We start from the raw sequence: 22427 nt of genomic DNA on the forward strand, positions 1-22427 counted from the left end.
TTGGGCTTCCTCGACCCTGATGATGCTGATTCCCTAAACCTCCCGCCCCCAGGTCTCTGACCCCCTCTCCTCTGGTGAGGTGTCTACTCTCATTTACCCCCAGTTGGTTAACATATCAAGTCAGTGACATTTCATCAGATCGACAGATGCTGCCTGACCTGCTGAATACTTCCAGCTTTGTCCATTTTTATTTTCGATTCTCAGTATTCTGCTTTTGGACCAATAGATTTTTGTTGGTTAAAGAGTATTTAAGGTTATGGAACCAAGGTGGGTGGATGAGGTTAAAATACAGATCAGCCATGACCGAACTAAATGGCTAGAGGACTTGACCGTCCTCCTCTTGCTCCTAGACACAAGGCGTTATGAGAAAGGTAATTAATTAAACAATATTTTCGGTGTTTGGTTTAGATTTCTGGCCTGAGGCCTATCTCACCTCCTCGTTGCCATGACGCCGGAGCGGCTGACGGGCGCATGCGCACTGGCTCCCGGAGCCGCTAAGCGCCGCCGCCATCTTGGAGCCTCCTCTCCTCGGGTCAGTGACCTTTAACCCGGCTCTGACGGTCCGGCCCGCGCCGCCGTTCCACGTGAGTTAATGTTCGATACCAGCCGCCCCTCCCCCTGTCGCTCCTGCCGCTTCCACCGGCACCGGGCAGCCCCGGGCCCTGTCCAATGCACAGGCAGCTCCCGGCTTCCGCGGCTGCCCGTTCCCCCCGCCAGCCGCCGAGTCGCGGCTCGGACAACCACCTGACCCCAAACCCGGGCCCCCAACTCCCTCCCCGGCCCCCAAACCCGGGCCCCCAACTCTCTCCCCGACCCCCAAACCCGGGCCCCCAACTCTCTCCCCGACCCCCAAACCCGGGCCCCCAACTCTCTCCCCGGCCCCCAAACCCGGGCCCCCAACTCTCTCCCCGGCCCCCAGACCCGGGCCCCCAACTCTCTCCCCGGCCCCCAGACCCGGGCCCCCAACTCTCTCCCCGACCCCCAAACCCGGGTCCCCAACTCCCTCCCCGGCCCCCAACTCCCTCCCCGGGCCCCATAACCCCTCCCCAACCCCAAAACCTGGGCCCCCAATACCCTCCCTGACCCCAAACCCCGACCCCCAATACCCCTCCCAGCCCCCAAACCCGGCCCCCTCCCCCACCCAACCCCCTCCCCGATCCCCAATCTCCGCCCCAACCCCCAAACCTGGACCCCCAACTCCCTCCCCGGCCCCCAAACCCGGGCCCCCAACTCGTCCCCCGGCCCCCAAACCCGGGCCCCCAACTCCCTCCCCGGCCCCCAAACCCGGGCCCCCAACTCCCTCCCCGGCCCCCAAACCCGGGCCCCCAACTCCCTCCCCGGCCCCCAAACCCGGGCCCCCAACTCCCTCCCCGGCCCCCAAACCCGGGCCCCCAACTCGTCCCCCGGCCCCCAAACCCGGGCCCCCAACTCCCTCCCCGGCCCCCAAACCCGGGCCCCCAACTCCCTCCCTGGCCCCCAAACCCGGGCCCCCAACTCCCTCCCCGGCCCCCAAACCCGGGCCCCCAACTCCCTCTCCGGCCCCCAAACCCGGGCCCCCAACTCCCTCCCCGGCCCCCAAACCCGGGCCCCCAACTCCCCCCCCGACCCAATCCCCAATCTCCGCCCCAACCCCCAAACCTGGACCCCCAATTCCCTCCCCGGCCCCCAAACCCGGGCCCCCAACCCCCTCCCTGACCCCCAAACCCGGGCCCCCAATCCTTTTGTGGCCCCCAATCCTTTTGCGGCCCCCAATCCCCTCCCTGGCCCCCAACCCCTCCCCGACCCCCTCCACGACCCCTAACTCCCTCCCTAATCCCCTCCCCGACCCCCAAACCCGGACCCCCAACTCCCTCCCCGGCCCCCATCGCCCTCCCTGACCCCCAACTCCCTCCCCAACCCCCTCCTTGGCCCCCAAACCCCTGCCCGACACCGACCACCCCAACTCTCACTCCGACCCCCCCCCCCGCAAACTCTCATTCCGAACGCACCCTGGCCCCCCGACTCCTCTCCCCCCAACTATTTCTCCCCCACTGGCCCCCAACTACTCCACCCCCCCACTTCCACCTCCTGCCTCCCACCCCCCACCTTCTTCCCCTACTCCATCTCCTGGCCCCTGCCTACCCCCAACTCCTCTCCCCCCTACCCAGCCCTATCATCTTCCCCCCGCCCTCCCAACCGTCCCTGCCCCTTTTATTCATACCGTTGTAGTTTTGACTTCACTCGAGGCTTTTTGCACAAGAGTGTAGGCTGACATTCCAGTGCAGTACTGAGGGAGTGCTGTACCGTTGTCAGAAATGCCATTTTTCAGATATGATGTTCTAAGAGAGGCCCCATCTTGTCTGAGGTGTTTGTGAAAGATCCCATGGTTGGATTTGAACAAGGGCAGGGGAGTTCTCCTTGGTGTCCTGGCCAACATTTATTCCTGAACCATCAACCCAAACTGATGATCTGGTCATTATCACATTGCTGTTTGTGGGAGCTTGCTGTGTACAAATTGGCTGCTGTGTTTCCGACATTACAACAGTGACTACACTTCAAAAGTACTTCATTGCCTGGAAAGCATTTTGGGACATCTGGTGTTCGTGAAAAGTGCTATATAAATGCAGGTTACTTTCTTTTTCTTCACATAGACCTAGACTCTCTTTGCCCCATTGCTTTCCTCCCCCTCCCCTGTACTCCCCTCTTTTACCCTCCCATACACCACCTCCCTCTTCCCTTGTATCTCCCCATGCCAGACCTGGATAGAGTAGATAGGGTGAAACTGTTCCCATTGATGGGAGAACCAGAAGCAGAGGACATTGATTTAAGGCAAAAACAAAACAAAGGTGACTTAGAAAAACTTTTTTATGCAGTGAGTGCTTAGGATCTGGAATGCACTGCCTCAGAGTGGTGAAAGCAAATTTATTCGTGGATTTCAAAAGGGAATTGAATAAGCTAATGAAGGGAAAAAATTTGAAGGGCAATTGGTACAAGCTATATAGAGAATAGCTAAGTATCTCTTGCAGCTGACATGGTCTAATCGGGCTCAGTGGCCTCCTTCATTTTATCAACATCAGCTTCTTTAATCTATCCACACATCTCTGGAACCATTCTCAGAAAGCTGCATCCTCTCTAAAAATCTTCACATCTTTCCTAAAGTGCATTGTTCATAATTGGACACAATACCAGGTGAGGCTGAACAAGTGTTTTTTAAAGGCTTCCTTGCTTTTGCACTCGATGCTGCTATTTAGATAACCTGGATCCCATTTGCCATTTTAATGACTTTCACCATCTGCTCTATACCTTCAATGATTTGTGTACATATACGCAAGCTCTCTGTTCCTACACCCACTTTAGAATTGTACCCTTTACTTTATATTGCACTTCCTCATTCTCTCTACCAAAATGTATCACTTCAAACTCTGCATTAAATTTCATCTGCTACCCGTCCATCCATTCCACAAGCCTGTCTGTGTCCTCTTGAAGTCTATCACTGTCCTCCTCACAGTCCACATTCAATTTTGTGGTTGTGCTCTGTAAAAGTAAGTGAAGCAACTTTAAGTGAATCATGGGTTCCCATAGGAATCAGTGTTAAAACCGGAGTTAGGTTCCTTCGGACATTTCTTGCTCGGAAAACCCAATGTACAAGCTGACATACTGTACCATGCATAGGCAGTACGGTGCATTCTTAGCTGAAATAACTATAAATTGTATAAATAAACAAACTGTACCCAATGCTGTATAAATTCTAATTAGAGAACACTAACCAGTCCCTCACCTTAGACATGCCCTCAGGTTTGGAGATGACTTGCCTTCACTCAAGTTCGTTAGGTTCTGAGATGGCTGTAAGTCCAATGCATGATCTGCAGACTCTGCTACTGTACGTGTGGGTCAGGTGTTGCTTGGAAGGCCAGTTAAATGAGTCATTTGGAGGCTTTTGCACTCTCTCCGCGGTTTTGATTTCCCCTTTCTACATTTACGATGAAGTCTCTCTGTGTTCGGTGCCTTACCAAATGAACCTTCTCTCATTTCAGTCGGCCGCCATGAGGCAGTGGAGATGTTTGACCCCTTAAGGAATCCTTTAAGGACATCCTTAAAGCCTTTCAATGGACGTGAGTTTGAGTGATTAGCGCCTCGATGATGCCGTGATTAGAACCTCGAAGATGGGTGTGATTGGCGCCTCGAAGATGGGCATGATTAGCACCGCAAAGATGGGCGTGACTGGCGCCTCGAAGATGGGCGTAACTAGCGCCTCTGGGCGTGACTCGTGCCTCAAAGATGAGCATGATTAGCATCTCAAAGATGGGCGTGACTAGTGCCTCGAAGATGCGCATGATTAGCGCCTCTGATGGGCAAGAATAGCGCCTCGGTGATGGGTCTGATTAGCGCCTCGGTGATGGGCGTGATTGGCGCCTCGGTGATGGGCGTGACTGGCGCCTCGGTGATGGGCCTGATTAGCGCCTCTGATGGGGGTGATTGGCGCCTCGGTGATGGGGGTGATTGCCGCCTCGGTGATGGGGGTGATTGGCGCCTCGGTGATGGGCGTGACTAGCACCTCGGTGATGGGACTGATTAGCGCCTCTGATGGGGGTGATTGGCGCCTCGGTGATGGGGGTGATTGCCGCCTCGGTGATGGGGGTGATTAACGCCTCGGTGATGGGCGTGATTGGCGCCTCGGTGATGGGCGTGACTAGCACCTCGGTGATGGGACTGATTAGCGCCTCTGATGGGGGTGATTGGCGCCTCGGTGATGGGGGTGATTGCCGCCTCGGTGATGGGGGTGATTAACGCCTTGGTGATGGGCGTGATTGGCGCCTCGGTGATGGGCGTGATTAGCGTTTCGATGTTGGCTTGGGAAAAGACCTTGCTGTTGTACTGTCTGTCTTGTCACTGGATTTGGAGGATCTTTTGAAGACATTGCTGATGGTGCTTTGAAATCCCTGCTGCGGGTTGTCCCAGGTCTCAAAAACATAGCTAGGAGTGAAGAGACTACTGCTGCCCAGTGAACCATTGCCCTTCGTCTTGGGTTTCAAATCCTGGTTTTCAAATGCTCTTATTCTCAGTTTGCAGAAGGCTGAGTTGGCACATTGGCAGCAATAATGAATTTCATCCTGTTTGCCCCAAATTAATCTTAATTGACAGAAGGGTGTTGTGCTATGGGCAGGATGAAAGAGGACCTTTGTTTTCTGGGTGTTGGTCGTAAAAGGCCCATTTCTCATATGTTTTCTGAGTGGGCACAGACACAAATGTCTTCTATATATAGAAACTAGGAGCAGGAGTAGGCCATTCGGCCCTTCGAGCCTGCTCCGCCATTCATTATGATCATGGCTGATCATCCAACTCAATGGCCTGCTCCCGCCTTCTCCACATACACTTTGATCCCTTTCGCCCCAAGAGCTATATCTAACTCCTTCTTGAAAACATACAATGTTTTGGTCTCAACTACTTCCTGTGGTAACGAATTCCACAGACTCACCACTCCCTGGGTGAAGAAATTTCCCCTCAGCTCAGTCCTAAATGGTCTACCCCATATCCTCAGACTGTGACCCCCTGGTTCTGGACTCCCCCTCCATTGGGAACATCCTTCCTGCATCTACCCTGTCCTGTTTGAATTTTATAGGTTTCTATGAGATCCCCCCTCATTTTTCTGAACTCCAGCGAATATAATCCTAACCGACTCAATCCCTCCTCATATGTCAGTCCCGCCATCCCAGGAATCAGTCGGGTAAACCTTCATTGCACTCCCTCTATAGCAAGAACATTCTTCCTCAGATAAGGAGACCGTAACTGCACACAATATTCCAGGTGTGGTTTCACCAAGGCCCTGTACAAATGCAGCAAGACATCCCTGTTCCTGTACTCGAATCCTCTCGCTATGAAGGCCAACATAGCATTTGCCGCCTTTACTGCCTGCTGCACCTGCATGCTTACCTTCAGCGACTGGTGTACAAGTACACCCAGGTCTCGTTGCACATTCCCCTCTCTCAATTTATAGCCATTCAGATAATAATCTGCCTTCCTGTTTTTGCTACCAAAATGGATAACCTCACATTTATCCACATTATACTGCATCTGCCATGCATTTGCCCACTCACTCAGCTTGTCCAAATCACACTGAAGCATCTCTGCATCCTCCTCACAGCTCACTCTCCCACCCAGCTTTGTGTCATCTGCAAATTTGGAGATATTACATTTAATTCCTTCATCTAAATTATTAATATATGTTGTGAATAACTGGGGTCCCAGCACTGATCCCAGCGGTACCCCACTGCCTGCCATTCGGAAAAAGGCCCGTTTATTCCTACTCTTTGTTTCCTGTCTGCCAACCAGTTTTCTATCCATCTCAATACACTACCCCCAATCCCATGCGCTTTAATTTTACACACCAATCTCTTATGTGGGACTTTGTTGAAAGCCTTCTGAAAGTCCAAATAAACCACATCCACCGGCTCCCCCTCATCAACTCTACTAGTTACACCCTCGAAAAATTCCAGTAGATTTGTCAAGCGTGATTTCCCTTTCATAAATCCATGATGACTCTATCCAATTTTGCCACTGTTTTCCACGTGCTCAGCTATTAAATCTTTTATAATGGACTCTAGAATTTTCCCCACTACTGACGTCAGGCTATAATTCCCTGTTTTCTCTCTGCCTCCCTTTTTAAATAGTGGGGTTACATTAGCTACTCTCCAACCTATAGGAACTGTTCCAGAGTCTATAGAATCTCGGAAGATGACCACCAATGCATCCATTATTTCTAGGGCAACTTCCTTAAGTACTCTGGGATGTCGATTATCAGGCCCTGGGGATTTATTGGCCTTCAATCCCATAAATTTCCCCAACACCATTTCCCTACTAATACTGATTTCTTTCAGTTCCTCCCTCTCACTAAATCCTGTGTTCCCTAACATTTCTGGTATGTTATTAGTGTCCTCCTTTGTGAAAACAGAACCAAAGTATGTATTTAGTTGGTCAGCCGTTTCTTTGTTCCCCATTATAAATTCCCCTTATTTCTGACTGTAAGGGACCTACATTTGTCTTCACCAATCTTTTTCTCTTCATACACCTATAGAAACTTTTATAGTCAGTTCTTAGTTTCCCTGCAAGCTTACTCTCGTACTCTATTTTCCCCTTCTTAATCAATCCATTGGTCCTCCTTTGCTGAATTTTAAACTGCTCCCAATCCTCAGGTCTGTGTTTTTTCTGGCCAAATTGTATGCCTCTTCCTTGCCTCTAATACTATCTCTAATTTCCCTTGTAAGCCATGGTTTGGCCACCTTTCCTGTTTTACTTTTGCGCCAGACAGGAATAAACAATTGTTGCAGTTCACCCATGCGCTCTTTGAATGTTTGCCATTGCCTATCCACCGCCATCCCTTTAAGTAACGTTTCCCAATCCATCATAGCCAACTCGCGCCTCACACCATCGTAGTCTCCTTTATTAAGATTCAGGACCCAAGTCTCAGAATCAACTACGTCAGTCTCCACCTTGATGAAGAATTCTATCATATGGCTGCCCATCCCCAAGGGGCCTCGCACAACAATTGCCAATTATTCCTTTCTCATTACACAATACCCAGTCGAGGATGGCCTGTTCTCTAGTTGGTTCCTCAATGTATTGTTCCAGAAAACCATCCTGTATACACTCCAGGAATTCCTCCTCTACGGTATTGTTACTAATTTGATTTGACCAATCTATATGCATATTAAAGTCACCCATAATTACAGATGTTCCTTTATTACATGCATCTCTAATTTCCTGTTTAATGCCATTCCCGACATCACCACTACAGTTTGGGGGTCTATATACAACCCCCACTGACGTTTTTTGCCCCTCAGTGTTTCTCAGCTCTACGCATACAGATTCCACATCGTCGGAGCTATCTTTCCTCACTATTGCGTTAATTTCCTCTTTAACCAGCAATGCAACTCCACCGCCTTTTCCTTTTTGTCTGTCCTTCCTAAATACTGAATACCCCTGGATGTTCAGTTCCCATCCCTGGTCACCCTGCAGCCATGTCTCCGTAATCCTGACTATATCATACCTGTTTACATCTATTTGCGCGGTTAATTCATCCACTTTATTTCGAATGCTCCTCGCGTTAAGGCACAAAGCCTTAAGGCTTGTGTTTTTAACATTACTTGTCCTGTTCCCACTATTTTTCATTGAGGCCCTGTTTGATTCTTGCCCTTGATTTCTCTATCACTTTTCTTATTCCGCTTTCTGTCTTTTGTCCTTGTCTTTGATTCCCCTTCCTCTGACTCCTTGCATAGGTTCCCATCCCCCTGCCATAGAAGCTCAATGACTGAAGTTGGAGTGATTTTAGTTTTGAATTGAAGGTGGTGTAGGTTGAACAGCCAGGTCCTGGTAGACTTAATGGAACAAAGGGTCAGGATCGTCAACAAGTTTGAAAAATTTATCCAAGGACGGTTTTCTTTTTCTTCTGCCGGTAAATCTTGTAGCAGTTAATGGTACCATTGACAACCCTATTCCCTGTTTGTTTGGGTTATCCTTGTGAAGATTTCCTTTGCCTCTTCCATGAGTTGGAAAGCTCTTGACAGTTGTTTCGTTGACAAAATTCAAGGGGGTCTTCAGTTCTTGATTCTCTAGCTGCATTAAGTCTTCAAAGGACTGGCTTCTCTGCCTCACCTTTAACAAATGCCTTTCTCACTGGCTTTAAAATGTGCCTCACCTGCTGCAAAGTTAAAAATGGCCTAACTTGAAGCTCCAAAATTAATCAGATGATTGCAGAATCAGGCTCCTGAAGGCTAAGTACTACACCCTGGATTTTTTCACCTAAACAAGCCCTGAGATATGGAAAGCAATTGCACAGTAGCAAATGCCTCTCTCCTACAGACTTTAAAATGGCTTGTCTGCATCACCCAATGTAAAGCTCCACAGCAGGCATGGCGGGCTGCAAAATTGAAATTGTCTCGCAGGACCAAGAAATGGGCCTTTTCTCCACAGAAATGAACATTCCATGCTTCATTGGGAAAAAAAAATCACAGTTCCCTAGAGTGTGAGCAAACACCTCTGGTTGCACTCGCTTCAGAATAGCGGCGATCAGGTCACGGGACCCAACATTGGTGCACAACGACAATGTGAAATGACGCAAAGAACTTTAAATCGATATTGAAGATGCAAATCGAGAATATTAGCCCTAAAACTGCATGACGTTAAAACGGAAGGACTTAAAGGGACTTACTGTACTTCCAAGTTTTGTGTCTTCTGCAAATTTTGAAATAGTGTCGTGCACACCCAGGTCCAGGTGGTTAATGTATATCGAGAAAAGGAATGATTCTCATTTTGATCCTAGGAGCACCACCTTCCTTCAGACCACAAAACAACCATTCACCGCTACCCTAATATAAAAGCAAAATGCTGCAGATGCTGGAGATCGAAAATTAAAACACAAAATGCTGGAAAACCTCAGCAAGCCTGAGAGCATCTGTGGGGAGAGAAACAGAGTTAACGTTTCAAGTCCAATATGACTCGTCTTCCGAACACAGCCTTTTGGAAATCCATATACACCAAATTACCCTCATCAACCTCCATCAGAAAACTCAAATTCGATTAGTTAAACATAATTTGCCCTTTACACACCTATGCTGCTGGCTTTCCTTCATTAACCCACACTTGTCCACGTGACGGTTAATTTTGCCATGGATTATTGTTATTAAAAGCTTTCCCACCACCAAGATTAAACTAACTGGCCAGTAGTTGTTGGATTTAACCTCAGATCCTTTATTGAACAATGGTGTAGATTTGCAATTCTCCGATCCTCTGGCACCACCAGCGTATCTAAGGGGGATTGTAGGATTATGGGCATGCCTCTGTGATTTCCGCTGTTACTTCCCTCAGCACCTTAAGGTGTATCCCATTCAACTTCAAGTTCAGCCAGCCTTTTTAATACCTCTTTATCATTGTCTGTACTTTGCCATGGGAGAGCAACTCATCGTGTATTTAAATTCTTGTCCATTCGCAAACTTCCTGTTCCCAAAACCTCTTGATGGCCTGATTTTTGACTCTATTTCTTTTTGTGTCATCATAAGCTGTTAAGATTCAGGCCTCCAAACCAACAGACGGCCTCCCTGCACCTTTTACCCAGTATGTGTGTACCTGCATCATTGCATTGCAGCCTGTCGTCTTGAACTCCGTCTGAACTCCAATTTGGGGAACTATTTCTCGAGCTTTTTGTTAGCCATTTTCCATACATCCCTTTAACTTAAAAGCAAAATACTGCGGATGCTGGAAATCTGAAACAAAAACAAAAATTGCTGGAAAAACTCAGCGGGTCTGACAGCATCTGTGGAGAGAAAGATAGAGTTAACGTTTCAAGTCCGTATGACTCTTCTTCAGAACCTTTAATTTTCCCTTTCTATTTCTTCAATCTATGACAGTCTTGTTCTTTCATCTTAACCCATCCCCACACTTAGCCAGCACTGCTCCAAGGTTCATTATGGCTCAGTTCATAGCACCCTCGCCTTTGAATCAGAGGGTTGTGGGTTCATGTCCCACTCCCGGAAACCAAGAACTGTGATTGTACTCGAAAGAGTTGCAATCTGTGACTGTTGATAACTCGAAAGAGTTTAACTGGTAATCTACACCACTGTCACATTTCCCAGCTGGCTCAGCAGGGAATCGATTAGAAGGACCGAGAGCAAGGATAATGGGTATTGATGAAAAAAAGAGATACTGAGGAAGCTTTTCATCTTACACTCATCAGGTCAGAACCGCAAGAATATCAAATTTCACAGAGAACAACAAATTTATACTGCATGAGAAAAGCATGTTGGTTGGATAGACAGTGGACTTTGAGTGGTAGAGGTGTTACCATGGAGAATGCACCAAGGAATAGTTATCCCCCAAGCTTCTGTTTAAATTCAAAAAAGGCAAATCAACTTTGATTGGTCAAGGCATTGCCATGAGGAACGAACCAGGGAAAAAGATGCAATGCCTGGACATATTTTTTCTGTTTGCAAAGGAGAGGCCCCTGCATATGAATATATAGATAGCTTCTAGCACACGTAAGTGAGCCACATTGCAAGCTCGATTGATCATCTTAAATTGGTTGTTAGTGTAATTAGCACAATCAGGATCGTTTAGTAACTGTTGTGCAATCATAAAATCGCACCTGATGTTGGATACCATATTCTGAGTTTTGCAAGCACAGACTGTACTGTACGGTCAGTACTTTGCCTGTTACGAACAGCTGAATGAACGTGCTGTTTGATATGATCCACCAGTTGGGACATATAGCCTTACATACCTGGCATCACACCAGCACTGAAATTCATACACCACATTATTCATTTGTGTGGTAGGCACTATGTCTTTTTGACTTGATGGCGGCATCCTGTTAGTGGAGAATACTATTCATGTTGCTACTGCATAGAAGCAGCATGAAACGGTTAGCTTCACCTGTTGCTCAAATGTTTGAGACACCTCACCCTTCCAGGATAATCTGAGACACTGAAGTTCTGTACTACCAAACGACTATTGAGAGTGAGTATGTACACCAAGGCCTCAGCTATTATCAAGAGTTGCAGAACCAAGGTGGCGAGTTGGAGTTAAGGTGCGGATCAGCCATAATCTAATGGAATGGTGAAACAGGCTTGGGACCTGAATGGCCTCTTCCAGTGCCTGTATTGCCCTCATTATCAAATATCCTGGCTCCACTCTATAGGACACCCTGTATCAAGGGCAAACCCAACCCCCTTTTTCACTCTGCACACCAACCCATCCAGGCCCCACCTTTTCCCACCTGTTCCTGATTCACTTGTCCTTTTGATATTTGTTTATATCACAATTACTACTCCTGTTTCCTTACTTTGAAGGTTCTATATAAATTCAAGTTATTTTAATTTCCCACACAAACATTATGTAACCTGGTTTCATCCCTACCCCAACCCCTCCCCCTCATCCCATTTCTCTCTGTTTTTCTTTTAAGTTCAGCTAGCTCTTTACTTACTGTGGATAATATTTAGAATTATGTGGATATTATACGTTATTAGGAATTTAGCCATGCAGTCTCCTTTGTATATAGTGGGTGGGATCATGCTGACGTGATTTGCCTGCTCATGGTAAGCAATTACCTAAGCAATAGGTAAAACCAATACAGTGAAGTAACTCCAGAGGTTACCTGAAGTCTTCACTTTCTGATTGCTGGGAAACACAAACTTGGACATGTGTAACTTGGTTGATGTATTTTCTTACACAGTTAACGGGGCAAAAGGCTGATGGAGACTCCAGGCAGCTTCGATCAGCTGACAAACTGCCTGAAACCAGTGGAGCTTTTAAATGGGTGAGTATTCATTGAACTGCCCACAATAGTTGGTGGGCCTTAAAAGCCTTTCGTAATTGACAGGTTTGATGATAACATATGGTCTGTGCCACTTGCCCAGTATAGGGGCTTTCCCAGCAGATATAAATGGTGGTGGCTGTATTTATAATTTGCTGTATGAATCATTTTGGGAGAGTTCCTGGGTCTGCACTTGAGTGCAGTGACTATGGGCATGTCGGACTTTTTACAGTCCTGGTCCTGCACTGTGACCCATATCTGCTGCATCCAGACAGCCCAGTGTGCTGGGCCATAGATGCTGGAGAATCATCCCCTCGCTTAATACTCGCATCTAATGACCGACATAGCTGGTTAATATCTATGCACTTAATTCCCAACGTATCTAATTAGAATTTCCTGGCTGTTTACACTGGTCTGTACCCCTCAGCCAGGACTGCTCAGTGCTAATCCCATATGCTCTTTGATGTTTCTATAGCATGTATCCTGTGTACCATAGGAGTATTGCTGTGTGACATGTGAGTAGCGCAGCCTTCTAAAAGGCTGGAACCTTTATCAGCAGGCTAGGGCTGCAGTAACTAGGTTAATTATCAGGTAGCTGTGAACATTGGCTCATGTGTTATTTTTGTGCCACTTTTTAAAGCATATCTTCTAATGGAGGATCTGGGATTAACAGCCAAACGAGAGAGCATTGCAGTTCAAAGAGACAGAGGAGAAGAGCTCAAAATTTCACGGACAACGATCTCCAAACCCTTCTGAATGAGATGCAACCAAGGAGAGACAGATTGCTTGGTGTGCATGGCAGGAAACCTCAGAAACCTATTTCACGTGCCATGTGGAGGGAGGTGGCAATGGCACTGAATGCCACCTCTCTCACCTCCAGGACTGCAGACCAGTGCCGAAAAAAGTTCAATGACTTGACGAGGGCAGGCAAGGTAACACACTGGGCAAAAACAGAAAATGCTGGAAACACTCATCAGGTCAGGTAGCATCTGTGGAGGGAGAAGAAAAGTTAACTTTTCTAGTCAAAGCCTTTTCATCAGAACTGGGAAAAGTTAAAAAAGGCAAGTGAAAGGAGGGAGGGTGGGAAAAAGAACAAAATTGTTGGAGTCAATTTTCAGTGCCCAATTCACACCATAACCTTTGCTTTCATTTTGTTCTTTTTTTCCTTGCAGCTTTTGGTTTTCACAGAATCACAGTGCAGAAGAGGCCCTTTGGTCCATCGAATCTGCACCGACATGTGAGAAACACCTGACCTACCTACCTAACCCCATTTACCAGCACTTGGCCCATAGCCTTGAATGTTATGATGTGCCAAGTGCTCATCCAGGTACTTTTTAAAGGATGTGAGGCAACCCGCCCTCCCAGGCAGCGCATTCTAGACCATCACCAGCCTTTGGGTAAAAAAGTTTTTTTTCACATCCTCCCTAAACCTCCTGCCCCTCACCTTGAACTTATGTCCCCTGGTGACTGACCCTTCAACTAAGGGGAACAACTCCTCCCTGTCCACACTGTCCATGCCCCTCATAATCTTGTACACCTCAGTCTTCTCTGCTCCAATGAAGACAACCCAAGTCTATTCAACCTCTCTTCATAACTTCAATGTTTCATCCCAGGCAACATCCTGGTGAATCTCCTCTGCACCCCCTCCAGTGTAATCACATCCTTCCTTAAATGTGGCGACCAGAACTGCACACAATACTCCAGCTGTGGCCTCACCAAAGTTCTATACAACTCCAACATGATCTCCTTACTTTTGTAATCTATGCCTCGATTGATAAAGGCAAGTGTCCCATATGCCTTATTCACCACCCCACTAAAATGCCCCTCTGCCTTCAGAGATCTATGGACACACATGCCAAGGTCCCTTTGTTCCTCACAACTTCCTAGTGTCATGCCGCTCATTGAATACTTCCTTGTCAAATTACTCCTTCCAAAGTGTATCACCTCACACTTTTCAGGGTTAAATTCCATCTGCCACTTATCTGCCCATTTGACCATCCCGTCTATATCTTCCTGCAGCCCGAGACACACAACTTCACTGTTAACCACCCGGCCAATCTTTGTGTCATCCGCAAACTTACTAATCCTACCCCCCACGTAGTCATCTATGTCGTTTATATAAATGACGAATAATAGGGGACCCAGCACAGATCCCTGTGGTACGCCACTGGACACTGGCTTCCAGTCACTAAAGCACCCTTCTGTCATCACCCTCTGCCTCTTACAACTAAGCCAATTTTGAATCCATCTTATCAAATTACCCTGTATCCCATTTGCCTTCTTTATAAGTCTCCCATGTGAGACCTTGTCAAAAGCTTTGCTGAAATCCATGTAAACTACATCAACTACACTACCCTCATCTACACACCTGGTCACCTCCTCAAAAAATTCAATCAAATTTGTTAGGCATGACGTCCCTCTGACAAAGCTATGCTGACTATCCCTGATCAAACCTTGCTTCTCCAAGTGGAGATAGGTTCTCTCCTTCAGAACTTTCCCCAATAGTTTCCCTACCACTGACGTGCGACTCACTGGCCTGTAGTTCCCTATCTCTACAACCCTACTTAAATAGCGGAACCACATTAGCCGTTCTCCAGTCCTCTGGCACCTCTCCCGTGGCCAGAACGGAATTAAAAATTAGGGTCAAAGCCCCTGCGATCTCCTCCCTTGCCTCCCTCAGCAGTCTAGGACACAAATCATCCAGACCTGGAGATTTGTCCACTTTTAAGCCTGCCAACACCTCCAATACCTTGTCACTCCCTATATCAATTTGCTCAAGAACCTCACAGTTTCTCTCCCCGAGTTCCATACCTTCATCCTCATTCTCTTGGGTAAAGACGGATGTGAAGTATTCGTTCAACACTCTACCGATATCCTCTGGCTCCACCCATAGATTGCCCCCTTGGTCCCTAATGGACCCTACTCTTTCCCGGGTTATCCTCTTCCCATTGATATACTTATAGAATATCTTGGGATTTTCCCCACTTTTACCAGGCAGAGCTTTCTCATATCCTCTCTTTGCTCTCCTAATTGCTTTCGTAAGCTCCACTCTGCACTTTCTGTACTCCACTAATGCCTCTGCTGATTTGCTCCCCTTGTACTTGCTAAAAGCATCTCTTTTCCTTCTCATCGTAACCTGAACATCTCTGGCCATCCATGGTTCTCTGGGCTTGTTACTCCTTCCTATCACCCTAGAGGGAACATGTTGAGCCTGTACCTTCCCCATTTCCTTTTTGAATGCCCCCCACTGCTCCTCTGTAGATTTCCCCACAAGTGGCTGTTCCCACTCTACCTTGGCCAGATCCTGCCTTATTTTACTAAGATCCGCTCTCCCCCAATCCAAAACATTTTTTTGTAACTTGTCTATTTCTTTGTCCACAACAAGCTTAAATTGTACCATGTTGTGGCCGCTATCACTAAAATGCTCCCCCACCACCACCTCATCCACCTGTCCAGCTTCATTCCCCAGAATTAGGCCCAGCACTGCGCCGTCCCTTGTTGGACCCTCTACATATTGACCTAAAAAGTTCTCCGTACACATTTCAAGAAATCCACTCCATCCAAGCCTTTAACATTATGTCTATCCCAATTAATGTTGGGAAAGTTGAAATCACCTAATATAATTACCCTATTGTTATTGTTTTTACACACCGCTGCAAATTGTGCACATATTTGCTGTTTAATTTCCCGCTGACATCTGGGAGTCTATAATAAACACCTAACAATGTGGCTGCCCCTTTTTCATTCCTAAACTCTACCCACAAAGCTTCATTCGATGCCCCCTCCAAGATATCATCTCTCCTTACTGCAGTAACAGACTCCTTAACTAATAATGCAATGCCTCCTCTTCTTTTACCCCCTCCCCTGTCTTGCCTGAAGATTCTATATCCCGGAATGTTGAGCTGCCAATCCTGTCCATTCCTCAACCACGTCTCAGTGATGGCTACTATATCACAATTCCATGTGTCAATCCTCACCCTTAACTCATCCGTATTACTTGTAATACTATTGATGTTAAGGTAGAGGCCATCCAGCCTTGCCTTACTCCCTTGAAATCTAATGCAGCTGTACTGCCTCTGACTTGATTGTTTTACTGTATTATGATGTGTCCCTATTCTGCTAACATATTGTCTCCGCACCCCCTGCCGAATTAGTTTAAACTCCTCCCAACAGCACTAGCAAACCTGCCCTCGAGGATGTTAGTCCCACTCTGGTTCAGATGTGGATCGTCCTGCTTGTACAGGTCCCACCTTCCCCAGAAATGGTCCCAGTGATCCAGGAATCTAAAACCCTCCCTCCTGCACCAACTCTTAAGCCACATATTCATCTGCGCTATCCTCCTATTTCTGAGCTCGCTAGCACGTGGCACTGGGAGTAATCCAGAGATTACAATCCGAGAGGTATTGCATTTTAGTCTACTGCCTAACTCCCTGAATTCTTGATGCAAGACGTCATCCTCTTTCTACCTATGTCATTGGTACCAACATGTACCATGACCTCTGCCTTATCACCCTCCCACTTCAGGATGCCCTGCAGCCATTCAGTGACATCCTGGACCCTGGCACCAGGGCGGCAACACACCATCCTAGAGTCACGTTGACGGCTACAGTAGTGTCTATCTGTTCGTCTGACTGTAGAATCCCCTATTACTATTGCTTTTCCTCTCTTCCTTCCCTCCTGTACAGACAGGCTGCTTGTGGTGCCAGAAGCTTGGCTCTGTCTGCACTCCCCGGAGGAACCAGCCTCCAAAATGGAATACCGTTTTGCGAGCGGGACCCCAGAGGACTCCTGAACTACCTGCCTGTTTCTCTTGGCCTGCCTGGTGGTCACCCATTCCCTTCATTCCTCAAGTCCCTTCAGCTGTGGTGTGACCACCTCTTTAAACGTGCTACCCATGATGCTCTCAGACTCGCGGATGCTCCACAGTGTCCCCAGCCGCTGTTCCAGCTCTGAAACCCGAGCTTCCAGGAGCAGCAGCTGGACACACTTCCTGCACACATGCTTGTCCCGGACACTGGAAATGTCCCCAGCTTCCCACATGGAGCATGAGGTGCACACCATGGATTTGAGCTTTCCTGCCATGACTTATCTTTTTAAATTAAACCTTTTAAATCAATTACTCTAGGGCCCTTCTTTCCTTATCCTCATTACTGCAGAATATACAAACTATAAACCACAAAAAGACCTTAAACTATAAGCGATTAAAGTAGTAACTACTTACCCGTCCTTACCCACTACTTACCAGTCATTTCTTTCCCTTGTAGCCTCTACTGCTGCAGCAGGGCAAGACCACTCTCTGAAGATTTAAGAAGTTGGAGAGCAAAGAAAAAATGCAAAGAGCACCTCTTCCCCTATGCACCGAATTCCCACTGTGCACCAAATTGCCAATACCCACACTCACTCTGGCTGTGTCTCACTTAGGATGAGTTCTCTCCCCTGTTCATGTGCAAGCACACTGTAGTGTGCATCTAAATAGTCCCTTTCACTGTTCTCTTGTTTTTGCATTCAGACAACAGCTATACATCATTCTTTCATTCACACCTCCTTTAGACACACCTTTTGTTTCTTCTTCCATTATCACTTCCTTTAATAACTTTTTTTCTAGTTCTGATGAAGGGTCATCAATCTGAAACATTAACTCTGTTTCTCTCCCCACAGATGTGATTTCCACCGAGCATTTACTGCACTTGGCTTTTATTTTAGATTTCCAGCATTCACAGTATGTTGCTTTTGTAACACATTGGACACTTTGGTGCTATCATGTTGTTCACCCTCTCTACGTAATAACTACATAGCCACTCCTGCACATGACACTGTGGTAAAGGGGAGGGCGGGGGGCACTGACTTGGGATTTCATAATACGTGTTGCCAGGACCCTGACTAGTTCCTTGCACCCAAAACCTTAAACATCTTTGTGAACTTTAACTACCATATCTAGAACTTCAGTGTTTGATTCAATCTGGGAAAACTTTCTCAAATGCCAAGTGAAACCTAATGACCCATTCTTTTTACAGGAGAAACTTATGCACAATGCCCGTGAGAGGCAGGAGTGCAGAGGAGGCATTCCCAACATTAAGGAGCTCACCCCCTATGAGGAGCAGGCTGTGGAGCTGCTGGGCAGGCAGTGCGGTCTCGCCGTGGTGGCAGATGGAGAAATAGGTGTAACAGTGCAGACTGCAGGTTAGTGCCAGCACATCTGGACAGACACCATAGTATCCCAGCCACTAACCACTAAGCTGACTCCTTGATCCCTTGGTTGTTATATTTAGAGATCCAGAGCTTATCTTGTTTTCTTGCAGAGCCATCACAGCAATGGGGGCCAGAGGATGACGATGATGATGATGATGATGAGGAGGAGGAGGAGAAACTATGCTTCCTCATAGATTATGATGATGAGGAAGAGGATGATGAGAACAAGCCAGATCGTGAGTCCTTGCAGCTTGATCCAGCTCCGTGTTCCTCTGTCCCAATCCCCTCAGTCTCACCCCCTGCATCTCTGGCTTTCTCACTCCCACGCTCGGGCTCAGATATGGTCACCCGAGCACAGTTAGATGGTGTTAGCGAGGAAGTGGCACTGGGTGATTCCCAAGGCATTAGGGAACCAGAGGAGTGGGGAATGAGTGATGATGTGCCACTCCCCCAGCGGAGGCTAAGGAGAAGAATGCCCCTGACTTCAGAGCCCTGGGAGCCTGACTTCATGGGCACTCGCCCGAAGAGAAGGATGTTCAGTGAGCATCATACATACGTGCAGGCTCTGCGTTCAGTCTTCGAAGATGTGCAGCATCTGACAGCTGTGACTTTGGAATCTACAGCCCTCATTTGTAACAGCATCAAGGAAGCTTTCACTTCACTGCAGACATCAATGGAGCATGTGGCAGCTTCATTGGAATCTGCAGCACACCCTCACCTCAGAAATGCCCAGGAGCCAGTCCATACGCCCACCCCCACAGAATTGCAAAGTGCTGCCCTGGCAGTAATAGGGGAGAGAATAGACAGTACCCTACGTGTTGGCTTTCAGACTCTGGGGGCTGGGATACAAGCTGCTGTGTCTCAGGGCTTTCAGGATCTGATAGCCGCCATTAGACCAACCATCCCGCTGGTCAATGGGAATACAAATCCAGGGCCTAGTGCAATGGCAATGCCTGAGGGTGACCTGCCTGGAGCAGCTAGCTCTCAAGACAGCCATGCATGGCAGGCCTCTGACCTACCCTCTCACAGTACCAGGCCAGCAGACTATAGGAGGCAATACCAGACTGCCCACACAGAAGCTCAAGCGATGCAACCAGCGGCGGCTCCCTGCCAGGAGCAAGCTGCCCTAGGAGGAGGGCCACCTCAGTCCCATGAGCCTTTTGTAGCGCAGGAGCAGCCAATCACCTCTTGTGATACTCACATTACACCGAGGAGAAACAGTAGAATAGGAGACAGAAAGACCCGTTTAGCTACTCCAGGAAAACACTGCGTGAAAAGAAAGTAGGATAAAGTGTTTACTTTTGGGTTGATTGTAAAAAAGGAGAATGTGGACTTACTTTGTGCTCAGACATCCAATCAGTTAAGTAAGATTTGGATGATCATGTTGAGCCAACAAAGTATGATGTGATAATCTAGGATGGATACCAGAGTGAAGGATTTATCATTTGTCTGGAGGAGGGTAGGAGGAGTTCTTGGAGTTGTGGCAAAGGTGCTGTCCTAAGATGAGAGGACCTCAGTGCTCAGTTTTGTGCAGCCTCTGAGGAGTTCTTGTAGCAAAGGTCAGCCTGATGCTCTCCTCCATATTGATCTGCCTCCAGAACAGCTAGGCTTAGCTCCCCAGGCATGTACCTGTCCATGTCCAGGCCTTTTTTTTTTTAGATTGCTATGTTGTGCAGGCCACAGCAAGCATTAACGATATAGGGCACATGATCTGGAGTGTACTGCAGAGCCCTGCTGCTTTAAGACATGGATGGTCTTCTCAGTGACCATTCTGGTAGAAGTGCAGCCCTTGTTTCATTTCTGCACACCTGTTCTCACACCTTTTAGTGAGGTCATTAACCACGGCAGCAAGGGCTAGACTTCGCCCCTCAAAGCAATCGTTGACCTCATTGATGAGCAAGAATTCCTCAGAATGAATGCATCATGGCAACTTCATGCACATCTCCCATGGAGAATATTTTGCACACTGTTTCAGACAACCTTGTCATTCACAGAGTGAAAGCTGTTTCTGCTCATGGTGGTCGCGGGACTGTCAGTGATGGAGGCAGTTGCTGTTGACCATGGGAGCTTGTAAAACCACATTGATGGCAAACTGGGCGATTTTACACCAATCCCCTGTGTGCCTGAGATGACCGAGACAACTCAAAAGTTAAGTGCAGTCATCACTTTCACAGCTACAGACAGAGCTGTCTGGACCAGTGATCTTGACCACAGATCTTCACGCAGTAACTGCCATAGTTCTTCTACTGCCTGTTTGTTCAAAGGCACTCTTCTCACTCAATGCTCCTCACTAAAGTCTGCATAAACTGTAGCCTGTAAATTATTTTAAGGGGAGGGTAATATATTGCTCAGAAGCTGCCTCAGTCTTCTTTCCTTCATCCTCTCCTATTGCTATTCTACCATTATAATGGAAGACAAAGGAATTCTCAAACCTGGTTCTTAGTGTCTCATTGAGGCTCAGAAGTAAAGGGTCTCAGACCCCCAGGCCAATAGAAACATGTCCGGTGCCATCTGTGGAGAAAAAAGCAAAACAAAGTAATGTACTCAACAAATCTTTCGAGCTCCAGAAACTTGTTGACAAAGTTCCTGCCCCTCTTAAGGGTCAAAAGTTCTTCACTTCCGCCAGTCTCAGCTGATCCTTGAAGCAAGTGAGCTTTCAGAACTTTGTCCTGTTTTCAGCCTGAGTACATTGGAAGTGTCACTTTCAGAAATCTGCTGCCCTAATTCTGCTGCCCTCATACTAATACATTTAAATGATCAGCCATAATCTATCTGAATGGCGGAGCAGGCTCAATGGGCTGAATGATCTACTCCTGTTCCTATGTTCCTAACTTCAATGGGGCTTGGTGGTGGTATGTGGAGTGGATCAGCAAGTGGTCAGGAAGTTGGCTCCATTGATTTTAAGTTGAAAAACCAGCAGAATTGGCTTCCACCTCAATCTGCAGAGTAGATTCAGTTGTCCTGATTTTGCACCCCAGAACGGCAAAACTTTCAGGGCTCTTGAGCTTAGTGAGCTTCTATTTACACTGTGCCTTTACCACATTGGCGCTCCATTTCCCTATTGCCATTTTAGCTTGTCTCCTTGATCGTACGTTCCATAAATTACAGCACATTCAGAATGCTGTTCCGTGTTTTTGATCCCCACACATTCCCCCACTCCCATCATCCTCCCCTTTCTAAGATCCACTGCCTCCCTGGCCCTCTATGAAACAGTTATAGGATTATTAATCATACTTTTAAGCCCTATTCTGGACCCTAACACTCTACCTGCCTGATCTGTCAGTCATACATTCATGACCTCAACACCTCATCTGCTATCAAGTGCCCACTGTTCTGGTCACTACATCGTTGTCTTCCTGTCTTACCAGCTCCCTGCTCTCAAAAGCTGCCTCAGAGCACATATTCTGACTCTGCCTTCATTTCTTGTGAATTATTTCCCAAGAAAGTTATGGATTGCTTTTGAAAGATCGAATGTTTTGGTCCCAGTAGACAGGCCCTGTTTTCTGTTCTGCTCAGAGTTGCTTTCTTATAGGCAATTTTTAAAGTGTAGCAGAAAGATTTCTGTGGGCTGTTGGAGTCCAGGAATTGTCACACCAAGGAAAGAAAAGTAAACCATGCGAGATGGACTGTGGCATAACCACATTAAATTTTGTGCAGTTTTTTCTCAGAAGATTAAATAGGTTGGATAAAGTTAAAACATAGAAAAATAGAAGCAAGACTAGGTCATTTGGCCCTTTGAGCCTGCTCCGTCAATCAATACGATCATGGCTGATCCTCTATCTCAATGCCATACTCCCGCTCTCTCCCCATACTCCTTAGCGCCTTTAGATCATGCTTACTTCTTAAATATATCCAGTGACTTGGCTTCCACAGCCTTCTGCGATAGAGAATGCCACAGGTTCACCACCCTCTGAGTGAAGAAGTTTCTCCTCTTCTCAGTCCTAAATGGCCTACCCCG

The 22427-nt window shown here is 47.4% G+C and overlaps 1 protein-coding gene across 3 annotated transcripts in view; it reads left to right on the top strand.

Moving 5' to 3' along the window:
• Positions 1 to 493: 493 nt before the first annotated feature.
• Positions 494 to 22427, top strand: part of LOC144695848 (uncharacterized) — a 54375-nt gene continuing 32441 nt past the window's right edge. For 2 of the 3 annotated variants that reach the window (XM_078566881.1, XM_078566878.1), the window contains exons 1-5: positions 494 to 584; positions 12200 to 12283; positions 12921 to 13212; positions 18295 to 18460; positions 18580 to 18705. In XM_078566881.1, coding sequence (XP_078423007.1) covers positions 12219 to 12283; positions 12921 to 13212; positions 18295 to 18460; positions 18580 to 18705 — 649 coding nt within the window. In that variant the 5' untranslated portion in view covers positions 494 to 584; positions 12200 to 12218. Of the gene's footprint in view, positions 585 to 3000; positions 3169 to 12199; positions 12284 to 12920; positions 13213 to 18294; positions 18461 to 18579; positions 18706 to 22427 lie in introns of those variants that run through there. The other variant, XM_078566879.1, reaches the window with a different exon arrangement.

This window comes from Cetorhinus maximus, chromosome 21 (assembly GCF_964194155.1).
Source record: "Cetorhinus maximus chromosome 21, sCetMax3.hap1.1, whole genome shotgun sequence".
Lineage (NCBI taxonomy): Eukaryota > Metazoa > Chordata > Chondrichthyes > Lamniformes > Cetorhinidae > Cetorhinus > Cetorhinus maximus.